Raw genomic sequence first — 21,316 nt, forward strand, 5'->3', positions numbered from 1 at the left:
TGGTATACGAAACTATTCGTGTGAATTACGAAGTATGCCGGAAACTAATTGCAATATAAAATTTTATATAAAATTCGTTTTAAGACGAAAAAAGCCCGTGATGGCATAGCCATAAAATCTGTTTATACTAGTATACAATTCAGAGTTTATTACTGCACTTTTCTCCCTGTTTTTTCAATGTTGAAATAGACCAACAGCTTCGCTTATTTTCATAAATAGTCTCGCCCGATATTTTTGGAATTTGTATGCTCCCGAATAACGCTATAAAAGGCGAAGTGTAATTGGTGGATATTAAAATTGTTATTTATAGATGAAATGTCACCTGGACATGGGAGTTCTCGCAATGCTGTTAGATCTACTGGTAGACCCAGTAGAGCTAATTTAAATCAGATTGGCCACACGCCAAAAAAACAGGTACACGAAAAACATGCTATTGCTTATAATATAAATCAAGCTGCGTGTGCTGTGGAGGGTGAGAGTGTGGTCGAACCCTCCACCACTCAAAGCAAAGTTTCCTATTAAAAATCTATTTTTTAGGGAGCAAGACCAGAACTCCCTAAAACGTCCCTCGCCATAGTCAAGACCCTGTTAACCCCGATCCTCCTCAACAATTTCCAAAACAGACTCCTGAAGTCGTTTCATAGAATATTAACAGAACAACACACATTTTGCTGTTCATATTTAAATTTCAAATATATAATTTTATTACTGTCGTGACATGTATGTATTATGGATGAGGCCTAGTAAGTTGTATAACTTGTGCCTAATCCATTTGTTCTTTTTAAAAAGCAATCAAATATTTTTTCAATCAAACAATTGTCTAGGGTCTTCAATATTTTGCATCCGGGTGTTGAGTAATGTCCTCTTTTTGGTCCTTTGTGGTTATGTAGGATTCTCCGCTACAGTGCAGTGTTAACGTACTGATTTTCTAAAAATAAAAATAAATTAAATTATTACTAGCATGTGAAAAATAAACAAAAACTGGTTGTCAGTTCCATCATCGTTTATATGTTGGTATATTTTCACTTTTCACAAATATCTAAGAATTGAAAGTGATAATTTTTGACGTCGAGACAAGTATGTACCACAGAACGGCGTAGCATGAAAGTAAACAAATTATCACATTCGAATTTTATAATTCCAAGTTTATTTGTATTACATATATGTGTTACAGGCAATGTGCCAAATCAGTCATTTGACAAAATGACTGAAATATTCAGGCATTTTGTAAAATGCCCATGACCCTTAGACATTTTACAAACTGACTGAAATGTTCAAGCATTTAACCAAATGACTGAATGGTAACAACATTGATAACTGAACATTTAAAAAAATGTATTTGCATGAATTAGACTTAAAAATAGTATACATCAAACCAGTCCTCAGTTGTTCATTTGTTACAGCAATTCAGGCTAGAATGACACCTACTATTACACACAAGATTGGTTTTGGGTGGGGGTTTTCTACAATTGCATCTTTTTTGTGGCAGAGATTTCATGTCTGCCAAATCCACTTAGTCACGTGATGAAAACTTTTGTTAAAATTGGTCGAACTACCACTCCCTTTGTTGCTTGTCTCTTCCGTTTCTTTGGACAATTGATACAGAATGACTTGAAAAGTTCCACTATATCACGTGTTACATTTGCATATTTCTTTGCCAACTCTTTTAGCATTCTGTTTTAAAATATTCATCTTTTCGTAACATCACTTTTTTCAAAAGATCGTACTTCTTATATAGCTCAATCTTAAATCTATCTTCCACTGATTCATCCAACTCAAACTGCCAAATGGAAACTAAATCACTGGTTTAAATTATAACATGTCTGACAAAGTTCAGTCTGAGCATAAGCCCAAACAAAAAATAGCTTGCCGCATGGAATAGCTGGATCTTTTAGCATTCTGTCTCTGTCTCTACCGCCATGGCCTATTGATACATGAGCTCGTCGTATGACATCATACGTATCCTCAATACTGACTTTAAAAATGTGGTTGATCCTCAGTTTCGCGTTTCTTGATCAGTTTTTCGACATCGCCACAGTAATACATTTCATATTTGCTCACTGTTCAATTTACTTTTAGTTTCTTTACAAATATCCTTCAATCTTTCGATTGTTTTAAAATATTCATCTTTCGGTACCATCACTTTTTTAAGAGATCGTACTCCTTATATAGCTCAATCTTAAATCTATCTTCCACTGATTCGTCCATCACAAACTCAAACTCAAACTGCCAAATGGAAACTAAATCACTGGTTTAAATTATAACATGTGTGACAAAGTTCTGTCTAAACATAAGCCCAAACACCTAATAGCTTGCTGCATTGAATAGCTGGATTGAAAGACAAGCTGACAATCACGTGGCTGATCACATATAATATCTGAGTTGAATTTCATGCATTTTACTCATCGCCTGAATGTGTTCAGTCAAACTGTCAAATAAATAACCCTAATTTTCAGTCATTTGGTCAAACAGATATGGATAACTCTTATGTCAGTTTAATACAAATGCTAATTTGTGTATCTTGAATGGTAGATACACCACACAAAATTATTTCACTTTTATAGCAAATAGAGGCAAATTTGTGGATTTTAGAGTCATTTAGGTTTCTGAAGTTTTAGATAATCCAAAGGCAACACGTTTTATTTTTAGTACTAGTTCCTTACCCAATCACTCGTTTTTATCATGGAATTTTAAGCTAGTCTTGTATACCTATGTAATTGATAATAGTACGAAAATAGTTACACAGGTGAAGTTTGATACAAAAGACTCACCAGAAGATTCTGTGTGTAGTGATTCGATCAGACAAGCATTAGAACAGAGCATACAAAGTTTGGAAGAGTGTAGCAAACAAAAAGATGACGTAAATATAGCTTTTCAAACCTTTTCTAATACACCGTAATGTACGATGAAATGTACACTGAAGTAACCTATAACCCTGTTAGTATCCAGTATGGGGTGAAGAATAAGCGTAGAAGGGTGGGTAAACCGTGGTGGACACCCGAATTGACAGCTTTGTGGAATGAGGTGTGTACAGCAGTCTTTTTGGTGTAAGGATAGAGGCAGATAGAACTCCATATCCGGAACAGTGTTCGTTAGGAAATGCAAACTCTTTGTGTGTTCAACGTGCTAAGCGCAATCATGTGAAGGATATTTCAAGTAAATTAAACAGCATGGCGGATGGTAACCCGTCGTCATTTTGGAAGAAAATTGGCAAAATGGGTGTCGGTTGTAGTCTTAAATGTCAAATTCCTATGGAAATCATCATTGGAGATACGTTTTCCTCTAATATTGATGATGTTCTAAAAAAAAGTGGACCAAGTATTTTTGTACTCTTTTAAATCCAGTGTTTAACCAGTCTTCTACTAATGAAACACGTTAAAAATATTTTAAATATGTATACATAATGCATTTGACGATACAGTATCATTATAAGCGCAGCCTTGTCACAAGCAAAGTCTGGTAAGGCTTCATGTATTGATGATATTCCAGTGGAGTTACTACGAAACGAATCTGCTTTAACGTTCTAACACATATCATTCAATACTCGCTTCACAAAACGTATCATTCCTAGTTGTTGGTCACAAGGTATTATATACCCCCATCATTAAGAACTCCACATCGGACCGTCGTGACCTACTTAACTACAGAGGAATCACTTTGTCACAGCCAAGCTACAATATCTACTGTACAGTTTTAAATAACCGTTTGACGCAATGAGTGGAAAAAAATAATTGTCTCACTGACGAGCAGAACGGTTTTCGAAAAGGCAATGAAGGTCACATTGCAACTGTTGTTAATATTATAGACACGAGGAAGAAACAAAAGCTAGCTACAGACATAGCCTCTTTACTAAACTTCAAGATCTAGGTCTATGTGGAAACATGTTGACCGCGCTGACTGACGTTCATATATAGAAATGTTAAAGGTTGTGTGTGCATAAATGGTTGGAAACCTGACAAGTTTGACATCCACTCTGGACTGAAACAGGGGTGTATCTCGTTCCCACTGCTTTTTAATTTATTGACCAATGACTTGGTCACAGTAATTAAGGCTCCTGACACGGGTATAGAAATAGAATAAGAACTTATTAATATCTTAATATATATTGATGATGCGAAAATGAAAAGTGACTTACACATTTTTTTAGATGCTTTAGCCATATGGTGTAACAATAATGAACTGTTTATAAATAACAACAAATCACAGATTGTACATTTTAGAAATCCAAGTATATCAACAACTGATTCTGTTTTCATATGTGGAGATTCCTCCCTTGGCCTATTGAAACTGTACACATACTTGAGTGTGTTTTTGGCGGAAGATTTGGATGTTAGTATTATGGCTAAGCATGTTCCAGATTCAGCCTCACGAGCTTTATGTCTCGGCATCTCCAAGTGTAAAGCTATGGGCAACGTCGGATTCCAAACTTGTACCAAACTATATGACTCACTTGTGTGGCCTGTTATAGACTATTCTCCTGCAGTATGGGCACTAAATGAATTTTCATGTGTAAATGCGGTGCAACACAAAGCCATGCGCTTTTATCTTGGTCTACGAAAATGTGCTCCAAACGCTGCAGTTGCTGGAGATACGGGGTGGACACCAGTGAGTGTAAAATAATCAGTAGCTACAGCAAGGCATTGGTGCAGAACACTCAAACATAATTTTAATAGGCTGAATTTTAGTTTTTCAATGGTCGAAAAATACAACAGGTTCACATCGTGTAGCTGTGTGCCAAAATGCGTTTGACCTGTGTCTCTGTGTTTAAATAAAAGTTCTGACTTTTTCCTGTGACCTTTTTCCTCTGGTTTTCTTCCATGGCTTTTGTACCTATGAGTTTTTTCCTAGATTCTTATATATATTTTATTTGATATTTCGAGCCCTGCAGGTGTGATGTAAAGTATACTTGCCTGTGTCACAGTTGATGTAGATGCCATCAGTATTAATTGTTTCATACGTCTGTTTGGGTTCTCCGCTGTCCATTGCACTGTACAGATAAACTTCATGTTTACTGGCTAAAAACAAGTTAAAACAGAATGTCAAGAGCATGCAGTGACAGCATGAACTTGAAATGTATCTAGACAGTGATATCCGATTCTTCTTTGTTAACTGTACAGTATAGATGACCTTCTACCTTTTTACTGGCTAAAACAAGTTAAATTAATATATCAGATGTATGAAAACAGACAAATTAGTAATTAAAGTCATGAGCAATACATGTGTCCTTAATTAATCTGAACCGTATTCCGATATCAAAATTGTATCTCCGCACAAGCCAGTTGAATGGACGATAGGTGAAGTCGTGATTGCTTCCATGATCCACTAGCAGGACCACCACTCCCCTAGAAGATTCGTAACAGAACTTCAAAACATATTAACTGACCTCATACAGGTGTAAATAATGTCTTTATAGTGAGAGGTGTCGGTTTTAGGAGCTTCGTAATTTACCTTGATCATCTGCGTTTTGGTCAGATTTGTTGAAGTTTTCGTACGTCTGCTTTGCATCGTCAGACTCGGGTTCCGCTGCAGGTGCGTTCGTATTGGCAGAATCATCCGACTTCGCTGTAAAACAATAAGACATGTTTTGTATTCCCTAGTAACAGTTGTTATAAAAGCGCATTCTAAAAAAACAGTTAGTTTTTTTAATGACCCCACTAGAGGACATTGATTTTTTTAATCATCGCCCATTGGATGTGAAACATTTGGTAATTTTGCCATTAGTAGCAAGGGATCTTTGATATATGCCATCCCACAGACAGGATAGCACATACCACGGCCTTTGATATACCAGTTGTGGTGCATTGGCTGGAATTAGAAATAGCCCAATGGGCCTACCGACGGAGATCGATCCCAAGCTGATCGCGCATTAAGCGAGTGCTTTACCACTGGGCTACGACCTGCCCCAGCATTCTCAAAGTTTTACGTGAAAATTTCACTATTTGTACACGTATTTGAGATTTAAAAAAACATCTACAATCGGTTTTTACCATTTATACTTTTTGCATAATTAACTCAAGAATATCAAAACTGTAATGTGAAACCATTCTGCGAAACTAGTGGTTTCCTCAAGAATCCATGGCGGAAAATAGAAGATAGAGAAAATAGTCACGTATCTATAAAATGGCAGCCAGGTGTCGGTCACCCTATTTGAACTATGTATTATTATAACTTTGTTAAATAGTAATAAATGTAATCATTGGGATGTACTATTTTGTGCACATCGTAATTCAAGGTACAATCATTACATTTCACAAGAAAGCGTAATAAATATTTTTGTCATTATTCAACTTTGAGACAGTCTTTAAGAACTTCAACAATGAATTGAAGCGTGTTTTGTTACTGTTATATTGAGCAGAAATATATGCAATATTTCTTGTCAATGCACTGGCATAGCCAGGTTGTGTGTGTGTGTTTGGGGGGGGGGGGGGATTGAGGGTCATGCATTACAACCTCAAACACATGTCTTTTTCAAGATTCTTGTATTGTCTTAAGCCTAACCTTGGTCAACCTTGCAATTACACAGAGTAGAGCTCGACAGTATGTATCAATACAAATGTACGATGAGGTCGCTAATCAGGGAAGTCTTAACGGCATTGCTAGAGGATTCAGGTTGGACTGAATCAGGAACGAATCTGTTGTACACGATCGCGGCACAATCGTAGTCAGAAACGTCAGATGTAAACTGATCTGTGTAATCGCAGGATCGACCTCAGCTACTGTTTACCTCTGCGCTTTCTTCTAATAATAAGCAGGGTGACCATGACCAGTACTGCAACAATGGCAACTGTTCCTATGGCTATTCCAATATACTTTCCTGTCGAGTTCTCCTCTCTCTTATCTGAAAATAGTTTCCAAACAGAATTAATAGTGAGAAAGAAAGAAAGGCATACTTGTTGGGCAACATATCTGCACATATTTAAACTACATATATTTCGTGTCTAACATAGGAATATTTCGACATTTTGTCGACAGAGAATGAAAACTCCTGCCGCCGCCACAGACTTCTCCTAACATGTGTTTTGTTTAACGGCACCACTAGAGCATAGTGATTAATGAATGAATCAACGTTTATTGAATGTCAAACATTTAGCAATTTTTACTCGGTCTTCAGAGGAAAGCTACTACATTTTTTCCATTATCAGTAAGTGATCTTTCATATGCACATTCCCCCACACAGGAAAACATATATCACGGCCTTTAATATACCAGCCGTGAGGCACTGGTCGGGACGGGAAAAAGCCATTCAAATAATGGGCCCACTAAGAAAGTTCGATCCTATTCTTAATGATAAAGTAGCAAAATATGTTTTTTGTTATGTACATTTTTCCACAGACAAGATTGTGCATGTGACCGCCTTTGATATACTAGATGTGGTTAGGGTGGGGGAAAACTCAGTCCATTGACGACGATCGACCCTGCCATTCGTAGCACCTCAGCTAAAAGTTTAAAGTCCGACTTGTATGTCCATGTGTGTGGCCTCAAGGTCCGACCTATATGTCCATGTGTGTGGCCTACCTATATGTCCATGTGTGTGGCCTACCTATATGTCCATGTGTGTGGCCTACCTATATGTCCATGTGTGTGGCCTACCTATATGTCCATGTGTGTGGCCTACCTATATGTCCATGTGTCTGGCCTCAAGGTCCGACCTATATGTCCATGTGTGTGGCCTACCTATATGTCCATGTGTGTGGCCTACCTATATGTCCATGTGTGTGGCCTACCTATATGTCCATGTGTCTGGCCTCAAGGTCCGACCTATATGTCCATGTGTGTGGCTTCATGGTCCGACCTATATTTCCATGTGTGTGGCCTCAAGGTCCGACCTATAATATATGTCCATGTGTGTGGCCTCAAGGTCCGACCTATATGTCCATGTGTGTGGCCTCAAGGTCCGACCTATATGGCCATGTGTGGGCTCAAGGTCCGACCTATATTTCCATGTGTATGGCCTCAAGGTCCGACCTATAATATATGTCCATGTGTGTGGCCTCAAGGTCCGACCTATATGTCCATGTGTGTGGCCTCAAGGTCCGACCTATATGGCCATGTGTGGGCTCAAGGTCCGACCTATATTTCCATGTGTATGGCCTCAAGGTCCGACCTATAATATATGTCCATGTGTGTGGCTTCAAGGTCCGACCTATATATCCATGTGTGTGGCATCAAGGTCCGACCTATATGTCCATGTCTGTAGCCTCAAGGTCCGACCTATATGTCCATTTGTGTGGCCTCAAGGTCCGACCTATATGTCCATTTGTGTGGCCTCAAGGTTCGACCTATATGCCCCTCTGTGTCCTCAAGGCTTTTTTGTGACGCTATACAGGCATCAATTTTCTGCCTGCAAAATTGTCATATTGTATTGTTGGTTTCCAAAATCTTTTGTAAATCAGGAATCTCACTGAGAAATGAAACACCCTTTTCCGTTTCTGTTCTCGTCATGTGGTTGTAAGCTTTTGACGTTATTTTCAAGGCAGGCTTTTATAATACTGTTTTTTTAGATGCTCTGAGACCCTGTCTCAAATTGAAGCCCCTGCGCATGCTGTAACCTCACCGTGGTGCAGGAGTGTAACATTCTCTTTGAGAATGCCCAATACAGCACAAATTGAAGTTTTGAGTAAAAGTCAGTATCTATCTGTGATATTTGTATTTGTATTTTTGCACAGTTCTTTACACTGTTTTTATTTGTATCTTGAATTTTTGTGTTGATGTTGATCATCGCCTTATTTGTTTGCATTACCATAGTTTGACACCCAATAGCCGATGTATTTTTCATGATGGGGTGTCGTTAAACATTCATTCATTCATTCATTCATTCATTCAAATTGAGGCAGGCCTCTATTCAAGAATGTGCTGTAAGAGTATAGGAGTAAAAATCAGGAACTGCTGTGACATTATTTATGACTTATGAAATAACGTAATAAGCCCATGAACGCTGTATGAGATATTTGACACAGACATTCAAGGAGATAAGTTGTCACCAACGCAAGACCGATTCTAGATAAATATCAATAAGAGTCACAAGGACAAGACAAGTGGACAGAGGTAATGAAGAGATACGAAGATAGATGAACTCCAGATTTTGGCGATTCCACATAAAAAGGCGTCGATCAAAACGTTCTGAGACTGTTCTTGTTGTGAACGGAGCGCTACATGGCCATGCACGTGCAGCAGGAGCGAGCAGTGAATTTCGTTATCCAGTATGCCATGTGACGTCGCGCGTTCAACATGAGGGTCTGTGTTACACACATTTTTGTGACCACGTGTACTTGCTTATTTGCGATTTCACTATGTACTTGAATCTTGAGCAGAGAGCAAACATCAAATTCTGTCGGAAAAATCAGCAAGGGATATATTGGAAATGCTTAAACAAGCCTACACCAACGAATCAATGAGCCGGGTGAGGTGTTTTGAGTGGCATTCTTGCTTTAAGCGGGGCAGAATGTCACTGGAGTATGACGAGAGGTCAGGGCGGCCCTCTACGAACACAACTCTAGAAAATGTCGAAGAAATTGAACGAATTGTGCGTCAGGATCGTCGGATCACCATTAAGGAAGTTGCTGACATCGTCTGAGGGAGGACATTCGGCGCAAAGGACCTCAACTGTGGCGCGATGGCAATTGGGTGCTCCATCATGACAACACGCCCCCTCACAATGCATTAAAACACGCGAGTTTTTCGCCGGACCAACATGATCGTCGGTTCTCACCCCCCCCCCCCTCCCACACACACACACACACACTCGCCGGATTTGCCTCCCTGCGACTTCTTTCTCTTCCCCAAGATGAAGTTCAATTTGAAGGGTCGCCGTTTTGACCTTGTGGAGGCGATCCAGCGTGAATCGCAGATTGTTCTTGACTCGCTTAAAGAACGTGACTTCCAGAGGGCATTCCAAGCGTAGCAGAACCGATGGGAGCTAGCCACACCCGAAATGCTCACCAACCACCGGGAACCTTACATGGACACAGGGTAGGACTCACCCACAGAGAACCGAGGTAGACACGGGACAAGCAGGAAGCTGAGCAAACCTGACAGAATAACTAATAAAAATGTAATAAATCGTTTAACAACCCAGTAATACTTGTTGTGTATATCTGGTCAGCAGAGGTCGCAACTAGTGATCACAACGCTATCAGCTACGACCAATCAAAGCAGAAATCAGAACACGAGAGAATACGATCACGAGCATTACGTAACCTTTGAGTGTAATCATTAAGAACTACCTCTCCGCAATATATATTACCTATTAGCGTAACAGTAAATAACTACTTTCATAAGGATATATTACCTATGCGTGTAATAGCTAATTATTCCTTTCAGCAGGATACACAAAGTTTGGATTGCCAGGGGGAGGAAAGTGGGCTGAATAATGCACTGAAGCTTAAACTCATTAGGTGTCCAGGGTTTTTGCCCTCAAATCCCAATTTATGTAAACAAAAACGTTACAGGGGGAGCCTCAGCCCCAAAGCTTCCATTGAATTCGCCACTGATATCTTACCTAACAATGTTAGAGTCATATTCTTGGCAAGTCTCTCACTGGACACGTCATTTGACACGACCACCTGGTACTGTCCAGCGTCCTTCCACTGTGCGTTGTTGATGACCAGGTGACCAACAGATGACCAAGATGTTGACTCGAGTGTCTCAGTGGACTCTAACTTCTGCCACTGGTCGTCCTGGAGCTTGTACCAGGTGAACACGGGGGCCGGGTACGCGATCACCGAGATGGCCATTACTGTGTCTTCGTTCACGTTCACGGAGACATTACTGACCAACTCGGTATTGTAATTCAGTCTGGGTGAACCTGTATAAAGAGGATGTGTAACAATGTTATTACATGTTAACAGTACTGTTGAATTACGATGGATTGGTGAATGGGTGGGTGGATTAATGAAAGGAAAGGATTGTTGGATGGATGGATGGATGGATGGAAGGTTGTATGTATATATATATATATATATATATATATATATATATATATATATATATATATATATATATATGCGTACGTACGCATACACTTATGTTTGCATTGTTCTAAAAGGCAAATATAACGAGAGCAAGATCAAGGCATATGTTGTATTATTTACTTACATCGTACAAAGAGCTGAGTCTTCTTTATAGTTCGTTCTTTTATGTCATTATCAGCAGTACACGAATAGTTCCCTGAATCTTCACAATGTGCTATTGGCCAGCCATAACGGATTTCCTTTGAATTATGAGCCATCTTTATTGGGTTTGTATCATTGAACAGCCGTATAGTGGATAACGGCTTACTGTCAACGGTGCACCTGATGGTGACATTTTCAAACTCCTTCACAAATACCGATCCTGACTGTTGATTAATTTCAAAATTCTGGATCCATGGTTGATCTGAAATGAAATGTCTTTTAATTTGGAGCAGTGCACCAACTACAGAGAGAGATGGGTCCTTCTTTGTAAAAGGTACCTTAAAGCTTGACATATGTACTAGACCAGAACGCACTACAATGGCTGCAGGCTTTTTCCCAAAATAATTCAGGTAACCTGGTCACGTTTTTAGAACGACAAAACCGTGATCCGCGCACCGCACACCATTCTCACTCTGGCTCTTGACAGCAGAATATGACTCTACCAATTAGGAAGATGGGACTCCCCCCTCCGCCCCCCCCCCCCCTCCCCCCCCACTCTGGGGGCGATAATCCAGTGTTTCGGCCAGTTAGCTGAAATCTCCAGGGCCTCGTTCCACGAAGCGATCTTAGCGCTAAGATCAACTTAAATGCATAACAACCTAATGCACTTACGGTGAACTTAGCGCTAAGATCGTTTCGTGGAACGGGTCGCTGGTGTCTTACGCAAAAACATTACTTCAACGTTTTGGCTTAATTCCCCATCTGAGAACTTTTAAGAAATTACCACTGCCTCTTTCGCTTCGCTTATCTCGGTTACAACAACCGGTCTTCGGTGCTTCTTAAGTGCCTTCCCATTCTCCACTCTTTTCCTGTCTTGGATGCAAGGACTTACTCACGCAAAAGCTTGCGCCCACGACATGCCAGCACTACAACAAGTTGTTCTGAATGTGCACGTTAAACCCTATGACCTGATCTGACCGTAATCGCACGATATCGAATCGGTATTAAATTGTGGCAAAATAGTGGTTGATTCCATAAATCTCTTATCTAGTGCCTCACTGCAGGTGGACAGCCACGCCCGATAATATCCTTTACTGGATAATATATCGTTATTGCACCGCCACAAAGATGACTGCCACTCCCAGGCTTAACTTACACAGGACAGAGTTCATTGTGATAAATAGAGCTGTGATGACATACAGTGATGATGTCAGGTGTTCGCAAAAGGCGAGCAATTCCTACCTCACATGTGGCACCCATGAGTACTGCGACTGCTGCTGTCAAGTCCTTCGCTTTATCTAAAACTTCAGTCATACAGCTTAATTGGGAGACCAGTGTGGTTTTGAATATCTGTACCTAAATCGAGATATTAAAGGTCTGAAATCGTGCTGTTGAGGCTGACGTGAAATAAACATTCGTAGGCGCGATTTTCGAAATAAAAATATGCTTCAACGAAATTAATCGTTGAAAAAAAATCTACTTATTTGCGCTAAAACGTTTAGTTCCATACGTAACTTGCAGTGGACACCACTGAATTGGATTGCACAAAGCATTTTACTGTCAAATTAATTCTGTATTCAATTGTTATATGTGTGGGACTCTCGAATTAAAAAAGGTACCATTTTCAAAGAAGGACTCCGATACAATTGAACAATTTAGCAACATGTAAGCTATTTTCAACAATGCACTATAACAGATGGGGGCAGGGATTTTAGCAGGGAGGTGTCTAAACTGTGGCAAGCCTAGTTTATAGGGGAGTTACGTCATGCTCCCGCCGGAAAATATATTGAAATGAAATCAAATTTGCTTGAGAATGGAGGGGTTTAGATATCCGAAAACCCTCTGTCTGCATACGCGCCTGTATAATTAACGTAATGTAGTTCGATGTCATTGATAAATAGCACTCATCTGGTCATACAAAGGAAACATTGACTGTATTTTTGGATAATGCAAAAGCATTCTCCACCATTGTCCAATATTGTGAATATTTATTTATCATATATAATATATGCTGTTTCTATTATAACGCTTTTAAGTTGTAAAACTTAAAGTAATAGAGAAATTGAACTTGAACCCATTATCCCTATCTCACACACACACCTACAGACAAACACACATACACACACACACACGGACACACACACATACACATACAGACACACACAGACACACACACACACACACACACACGGACACACACACACGGACACACAAACACGGACAAATATTAAAGTATATATAAATATATAATATATTTGTTGGTGATAAATTTCTCTCTCCACCCCCACCCTCTCTGTGTATTTGCGCATGCACGTATATTTTATTTATTTTGATACTGTATTATGTCCTATTTGTTAACTATTTAATAATCTTCATTTTATAGAGGAAATAAAGAATCTCTCTCTCTCTCTCTCTGTGATATGAAATTACAGAGTTCATGAGATGGAATTTAAATTATACATTACATTATGTTATATAAATTAAATTGCACACACTTACATTTCACATCTACTTCAATTGACACTGTTTCTTGTCTGCGTCCCCAGCGCCTATTAAAGGCTGTGCATGTATACTGTCCAGAATCATTTGTACTGACGTTGTTGATGACAAACAGGCCATTGTTGGTGTAGGACCGTACACGTGAGCCATTGTAAGTCCAGCTATATTGGCAGGCCGGGAAACAGTCGGCAGAACAGTTTAAACTGTAGCTATCACCGACTACTGCAGATTCACCAGGTGGACTTGTTCTTAATGTCAGTTTGTCTGGACCATCTGTTATAATATTAGCATCACCTTTTAAATGTTCCTGGATATCATTCATCAAGTTGATTCTCAATATGTGTACATTCTGCAATATTTTTTCAGAAACTACGCAATGTATTCTGAATGTCATACGGTTAGAAAGTTATGGAAATATGTAGGTAGGATCATTGTTTTTGTGTGTGTATGCGTCAGTTTGCGGGCGTGTGTGTGATAAAACGTCTGAAAAATGATTTACTAGTTGCTATGATTTCCGTTCAACATATTTTGCAAAGACAATTTGAAGTAGAGAAATATATATACACATGTATATTCTTTTGAAAAACTGTCAATTCTAAACATTTAATAAAGAATGGGCATCATGGCTAAAACGTTAATATAGCTAATTTTAAAAGATAGGTGCGTGCGTTCAATCGGTATTTTAGGTTTGGAAAGTCTTCCAGGATCAATATGAAGAGTGTGTACCCCAATTCCCATTTTGGTAAATTGTCTGCGTTATTGGAAATCTGATGTTGCAGGAGTTTTCTAATTTAAACTCTGATTTGAAAATAAGACTGTATGTTCTGAGTTTAGAATCATTGATTTGAATAGTATCTGACTATAACTTTATATATTTCGAGTTCTTGTTCAACTTAGGTGTATCTCTGTGAGGGTATAAAGAGCCTTGACTGTCCCATATTTGACTTAAGCCGAAATTGATCCACATTATTTTTTAAATATAAAATGCCCAGTTTTAATTAGATAAGTTATTAGAATACTATGATTTTATGTACCCCTTATGCACTACTGACAAACAATCGAGTGTTCCCAATCTAAGCCAGTATTTTGCTGAAATGGGTAAACATGCAAAACATAGTTGTTTGCTTATACATCGTGCCAGCAAATGTTAAATGTGTTTTGTTTGTTTGTTTGGTTTTCTGTTTGTTTGTTTGTTTGTTATTGTTTTTTGTATGCAACGTGTAAGAAATGGTCAAGATATATACATGTAAAAATATGACATATCTGTTATTTCCAAAAATGTGTTTCGTTTCTTTTTGTGAAAAGCCAAACCGGAATTATTGACAAAAATACTCAAAGTGTTTGCTGATACTAGGTATAGAACGATCATTTAGCAGATCCGCTAATTTTGTTGTTTGTTGTCCTGACGTCAATAGAATCTAAGCCAATTTTGGATAAGAGCTAGCATTTTTATGATATTGACATTTTGAAAATACCGTTTAAAAACGTGGACGTGTAATAATTAAGAACATTTTCATTGATGACGGCCACAATAATTTATTAATTGTCAAATACGACTTGTTGTGGAATGATAGTTGAATTTTTAACTGATTATGCTCTCAGAACTAGATGTTACGTGACTAGAGGTGACAATATTACTATTACAAGGCTGCAAACAAGAAACCAAAGATCAATTAAATGTTGTTTTATTTTGTTATTATTTATTTTATTTTTTATTATCTTTTAATCCATTAAAAGAAGGGACAATTAAGGCATTTGGCCTGGTATGCGTATTCAACGATATATAATGCACATTATTGCTTAATATCAACAAGTATAATCGTATAGTTATTTAATAAAAAGCTTAAATGTGATGGCTATTATATATAACGGGTGCAGCCATTTTGTACCATCCCAGTGAATACGCCCTCTGGCGAACTGGTGGTTACGTAATACCTAACGTGTCACGTCAGGAATTAGTCTTCGAAATGAAGAAAAAAAAACATACCTGATTTTTGCGGATGCATCGCAATGTTCTGTAATAATATCCACCCCAGTAAGCCAGCACCAAGTATATATTATTTTTCAATACAAAATAAACAACCATGGTCAAAGTGTTGAAATAACTGTCTTATGTTTTGTACATAAATTAATCCACGTACTGAAATAATAATCGGAGTGTTTTCTTAGTTAATTGGTATTTTCTTTCCGTGGCCTGTACCTGTGGTTCCTGATTGGCAGGTGTATATTTAGACGGTCCCCAGACACTGTGTCTAGACACATTAAAAAGACATGCCTCTTTTATTAAGATCACAGGGTATTGTGTGATAATCGCTCGGACATCCCTCAAATCGTAATGGACATTATCAGCCGTCCTGCTTTATTACTGTAAGTAATTCTGTAAAACCCTTGATTAAGTAGATTTTCCCATCTAAAATCACAAAACTGACCAATTACGTAGTCCCAAAGAAAAGAAAATTATCATTTGGGTATCGTCAGTGGTCGTTTTTGCTCGAACGTGCCCTATTAACAGGCCTAATACTATAACTCTATTTCGTTCTATTGATGCAAATTGAAATATATTTAGTTAAATAGGTTATTATACTATCAAGTCATTTATGTTGTTTTACAAGTCAGGTTGATGAAAGCCAAGTGCCTTGTCGTAAATTAGAGTGTTTCTTTACACTGTGCATAGAGGCGTTGGACGGAGCTGACGTCACTTCGCCCCAAGCTATACCACCGGACGTCACAAAAATGGCTGCCCTCAGTTAGCAGGAATAATTATGTTTTTTTATTAACTCTAAAATTACACGTTTTTCATTTCTTAAAGTGTCAGTATGCGTTGGTCGTCCGGGTATGCATCTTTCCAACACATCAGGCTCATATTTGAGTTGATCCTCCCTATAAGAATGACATGTTAGAATGACATAATGCACCATGTTTGAATAATGCTGCTTTCATAATATTAAATAAAATACAAATTTAATAACTGGTTCAGACAGTCCTAAGTATGGTATGTACATACATCGATAATTATGCATATATCAGGAACTGCTTAACGTTTGCTGGCGAGTATACTATATTCATACGACATATCTTACCGTGCTTTGTTGTTTGTTGTCATAAACATGTAATTTATCATGAATAGAATTGATAATATTATCTTAAACCTGTTCAGAATGTATCTTTTCATATACTATGTTTGTAATATTCAGGACATTTCACTTTCACTCTACTTAGTCAAATACTAAATATTATTTGTGTTTGGTGGAATAAATTCACCAGTTATTCAGCTTTAAAGGGAAAGCAGTGATATTGTCCAGAATTATTTTCAAATATTTTGGAAAATTAGGTAGAATATTAAATCGATCAAAACTTTGCCCTGTTAAAAATAAATAGGGTACCTACACCTACCAACAGCTTGCCTGCAAACAACCTGTTTTGAATATGTCTATGGATTGGCTTCACAGATATACTCATCTTGGCAGTGTCCGGGTTAACACCCCTCCCCAGACTACTTGTTTTTTAATATTAAAGGTTTGCATACCACCACCATCATCATCACCGTCATCGTCGTAATTGTTGTCATCATGATCTTCATTGTTATTATTACGATTCCAATGTCGTCTGGACGATGATAAGCATTATTAGAAATTACAATGTATTATGATGATTATGATTAGTAGTAGTAGTAGTGGTAGTAGCAGTAGTAGTAGTAGTAGTAGTAGTAGTAGTAGTAGTAGTAGTAGTAGTAGTAGTAGTAGTAGAAGTAATAGTGGTAGTAATAGTAGTAGTAGCAATAGTGGTACTAATAGGAGTAGTAGCAGTAGTAGTAGTAGTGGTAGTAGTAGTAGTAGTAGTAGTAGTAGTAGTAGTAGTAGTAGTAGTTTAGTAGTAGTAGTAGTAGTAGTAGTAGTAGTAGTAGTAGTAGTAAAAGTAGACTTAGCAGTAGTAGTAATAGTTGTAATAGAAGTCGTTATTGTAATAGTAGTAGAAGTCGTTATTGCAGTAGTAGTAGTAGTAGTTGTTGTTGTTGTTGTTGTTAGTATTGTAGTAGTTGTTGTAGTAGTAGCAGCAGTAGTAGTAGTTGTTGTTAGTATTGTAGTAGTAGTAGTAGTAGTAATTGTAGAAGTAGTAGTAGTAGTAGTGGTAGTGTACTGATGTATCACACTACTGCTGCTGACGATAGGATGCACGGTGTATCGTTTCATACTTTGACCATGTATCGATTTACCCAATTTATTAATCAGTGTTTCACCTTAACATGTTTATTTCTTATTTGTACTTATTGACAAGTTGTTTCCTTCAAGGAAAGACAGTGAAGTGGACACAGAATATGTGCCTGCTTATGTCAATATGTCTATGATGTGTTTGTACATTAAAACATTTATAATTTTTATTTCTCATTTGCAAAGCATGAACTTCTTGTTTTATTGCGAAAACACAGTGAATCAGGTATTGTCATACATAAATTGTATCGTGGGTTATATATTGTGATATGTGTCGTATCGTCAGGATCATAGTTGTAGTAGTAGTAATCGTATTAGTAATAGGACTAGTAGTATTAATGGTAGTAGCATTACTAGTAACACTAGTAGTAGTAGTAACAATAGTAGTAGTAGCAGCAGCAGCAGCAGCAGCAGCAGTAGTAGTAGTAGAAGTAGTAGTAGTAGCAGTAGTAGCAGTAGTAGCAGTAGCAGTAGTAGTAGTAGCAACAGCAGCAGCAGCAGCAGTAGTATTAGTAGCAGCAGCAGCAGTAGTAGTAGTAGTACAGCAACAGCAGCAGTAGTAGTAGTAGTAGTAGTAGTAGTAGTAGTAGTAGTAGCAACAGCAGCAGCAGCAGCAGCAGCAGCAGTAGTAGTAATAGTAGTAGTAGTAGTATTTGTATTATTATTATGTGATTATGATTGTCAACATCATTGACAATATTAAAGATTATGGACTGGAGCCATCTACATATTTACACATACACATTATTATTCTATATGTATACTCACAGTGGACAGTTACTGTCACAGATTTCCTCCATGTTTTAAACGTCGCCGTATTAACTGCAAAGCATGTGTAGTTGCCTGCATCAGATTTCCTAATATGACTTATGTGGACGAAACCCGGCCTCCAACGATAATGGCGTTCATGGCGACGAGAAATTACAAATCCGTTATGGAGCAACTTGAAATCACAGTTTGGGTTACATAAAGCTCTGCAGTGTATGTCAATAAATCCATCACTGAACTGGTATCGGGCCACTTAGTACCACACGCATTCTAGCATCTGGACCATCTGTCAATGAATGAATCAATTAATTTGCTAATCAAAATGTTTCAACTAAAAGGCGCAGACGCTAATTTCAGTCCCTGAAAATGGACACTACTAAGTTTAGTTAATCTACAAACCTGCAACACACATTATGATACAGTTATAAAAGAGAGAAGCTAATAGTCCAGGAGCCAGGTCGATATATCTATGTCTGAGAGTCAGGAAGGTTTGAACATTAATTCTTATGTAAACATTCTTATGTGTATATTTCAGATTTGCCTAAACCTGTACGTTAATTGGGTATTTGCATTATTTTAATGGTACGTCAAAGATATTGTTTTGTTGATCTGCTGCTACCCCAAAACAACCGTCAACGGGACACACACCAAATTTCAGTTATAGGGAAGATTAAACTCTATGTCATTTTATAGATGGCTTAACCACTGTGCCATTGAGGCCGGTCTACTCTTTAAAATATTTTTTATGACGCTTAATATCTAAGCGTTCCAATTTGGTCTGCTTGATTTTCATAATTGGTCAATTTGACCTACATTTTGATAACACATCTAGTAGGAGTGCTTCTTGATGAAAATGTCAGGAGCAGTTCCATAATTTAACGAAAAGGGGAGATGTTTAGGAAAAGGTTATGTCCACATTTTGGGACATGGTTTGTTAGAAATGGGTACCCATGCTTACTGAGGTCTGTTCAGGGTATGGCTTATGGTGAGGGTAGGTGCGTTTATGGCGAAGGTAGGTACCTACCCAAAGGTAAACCTTTAAAGGTCATTTTGGGGGTCATTTAAGATCATTTAGGGTCACATTAGGGAAAAGTAAGTTTTTACGTTTTTCACAACTTTGAGGGTAGGGCTTTTTACAAATATGCTACCATAATGTTCATTCTTCATAGATATGATTACATTTGATTATTACAATGTGCATGCAAACTATGGGAATATAGATATTAAAATCAATTCATCTCGAACAATGTGTTTACAAGTGTCTAAAACATGTCTTGTAAAAAAATGTATGGTAGTACTTTGCCAAAAGTGGGTACCCATGCTTATTGACATCTGTGCAGGGTAAGGTTTATGGTGAGGGTAGGTACCCACACTAAACTGACATTTATCCAGATCTATATAGAGTATGGTGTATGGGAAAGGTAGGTACCCTTGCCATTTTAACCTTTAGGGTGTCATTTTAGAAGCTAGGTGGTGTCAAAATCGATTTTGTTTATTTTTTTTATTTTTATCTATAAGTCTAGGTTCTTTCCAGAAAGTGCTATTAAAAGTTTTCTTTTGATTATTAAATGTATCTAATTGATCCGTATACAGTAGTTTGCATGTTAACTGGGAAATCTGTAACGAAAAATGACCTTTAAGGGTCAATTTCTCGCGTGAGTACCTAGCTTTCCCATAGCCGGCATCTACCTTCACGATAAACTATACCCTGTACAGACCTCAGTAAGCATGGGTACCAAATATCTAACAAATCATGCCCCTTTCCTAAAAAAATATGGATCTACCCCTGAAATTATTGGGGAAAAAATAAAAGAAACCAATGATTTGTGTCTTTTTACAGTATATTATATATTCAGAAGCAATGACCTTCATTTGACCTTGAAAATATAAACCGGAAAATTTGGATATTAAGCGTAACCAAATTTTTTTTTTTTTTTACAAAATTTGGTGTTTGTCCCGTGGACTGTTCTTTTTGGGTAGCAGCAGATCAAAAATAAATTAACTTTGACGAATTATTAAAAGTATGTAAATTCCCAATTAACGTACAAGTTTAGGCAAGTAAGAGTTGCCGATCTGAAATCTACGCTTATTTGTACATAAGAATAAATCGACCAGGCTCCCGTACTATAAAGTATGTAATTTTTAAACAGAAAATGTCGTCTAAAAATAACTGTAGCTTGTGTCGATAACCATTACTTCTCAGACAAACGTGCGTTTTTAGAATTATGAAAAGTGCATTTTGATGTATTGCAAAACGCTGGATGACCAGAACCACTTCAGGTGTTTGGAAATTAATATTATAAATAATCAAATGTAAGTACATATACTTCTAATTTAAATTATCAAAAGCACTTTTAATAGTGAGAAATACGTCGTAGTGTTAAAAAACTAGGGTCTGTCACTTTAAAGACACCACAACAAGAAACATATATTGTATATCGGCTACTGAGTGCTAAACAATAGATATTAAAGACACCACAACAAGAAACATATATTGTATATCGGCTACTGAGTGCTAAACAATAGATATAATAAAAGTAACTTTTATACTATGTTTAGGTATTTACTGTAAATAATTTTAATAATTAAATGTAGTCCTAGGTTATGCAGGACGAAAATGATAAGGGCCGGAGTTACGAAGCCTAGTTTTCTTAAACATTGTAAATGTTATTATATATGTAAGACATACATAAACAGGCTTTGTAAATTTGGCCCTAACTGGTCGACTGT

The 21,316-nt window shown here is 37.6% G+C and overlaps 1 protein-coding gene across 1 annotated transcript; it reads right to left on the reverse strand.

Annotated features, from left to right (window-relative positions):
• Nucleotides 1–268: 268 nt before the first annotated feature.
• LOC121388136 (limbic system-associated membrane protein-like) lies at nucleotides 269–18,810 on the reverse strand. Its single transcript, XM_041519373.1, has 8 exons — nucleotides 18,587–18,810; nucleotides 13,611–13,883; nucleotides 11,095–11,373; nucleotides 10,499–10,804; nucleotides 6,725–6,838; nucleotides 5,449–5,562; nucleotides 4,911–5,015; nucleotides 269–928 (listed from the first exon to the last, which is right to left on the reverse strand). The coding sequence occupies exons 3-8, from the start codon at nucleotides 11,225–11,227 to the stop codon at nucleotides 900–902; spliced, it is 801 nt and encodes a 266-aa protein (XP_041375307.1). The 5' UTR covers nucleotides 11,228–11,373; nucleotides 13,611–13,883; nucleotides 18,587–18,810; the 3' UTR covers nucleotides 269–899.
• Nucleotides 18,811–21,316: the final 2,506 nt, after the last annotated feature.

The sequence above is a fragment of the Gigantopelta aegis genome, chromosome 14 (assembly GCF_016097555.1).
Source record: "Gigantopelta aegis isolate Gae_Host chromosome 14, Gae_host_genome, whole genome shotgun sequence".
In the NCBI taxonomy this organism is placed as follows: Eukaryota; Metazoa; Mollusca; class Gastropoda; order Neomphalida; family Peltospiridae; genus Gigantopelta; species Gigantopelta aegis.

Excerpts from the sequence above, each read along its gene's own strand:
- LOC121388136 (XM_041519373.1), bottom strand. The coding sequence starts at position 11,227 with ATGGCTCATAATTCAAAGGAAATCCGTTATGGCTGGCCAATAGCACAT. Across the intron at positions 6,839-10,498 it reads TATGACTCTAACATTGTTAG|ATAAGAGAGAGGAGAACTCG; the intron begins GTAAGATATCAG and ends AACTATTTTCAG. Across the intron at positions 929-4,910 it reads CTACATCAACTGTGACACAG|AAAATCAGTACGTTAACACT; the intron begins GCAAGTATACTT and ends TTTTATTTTTAG.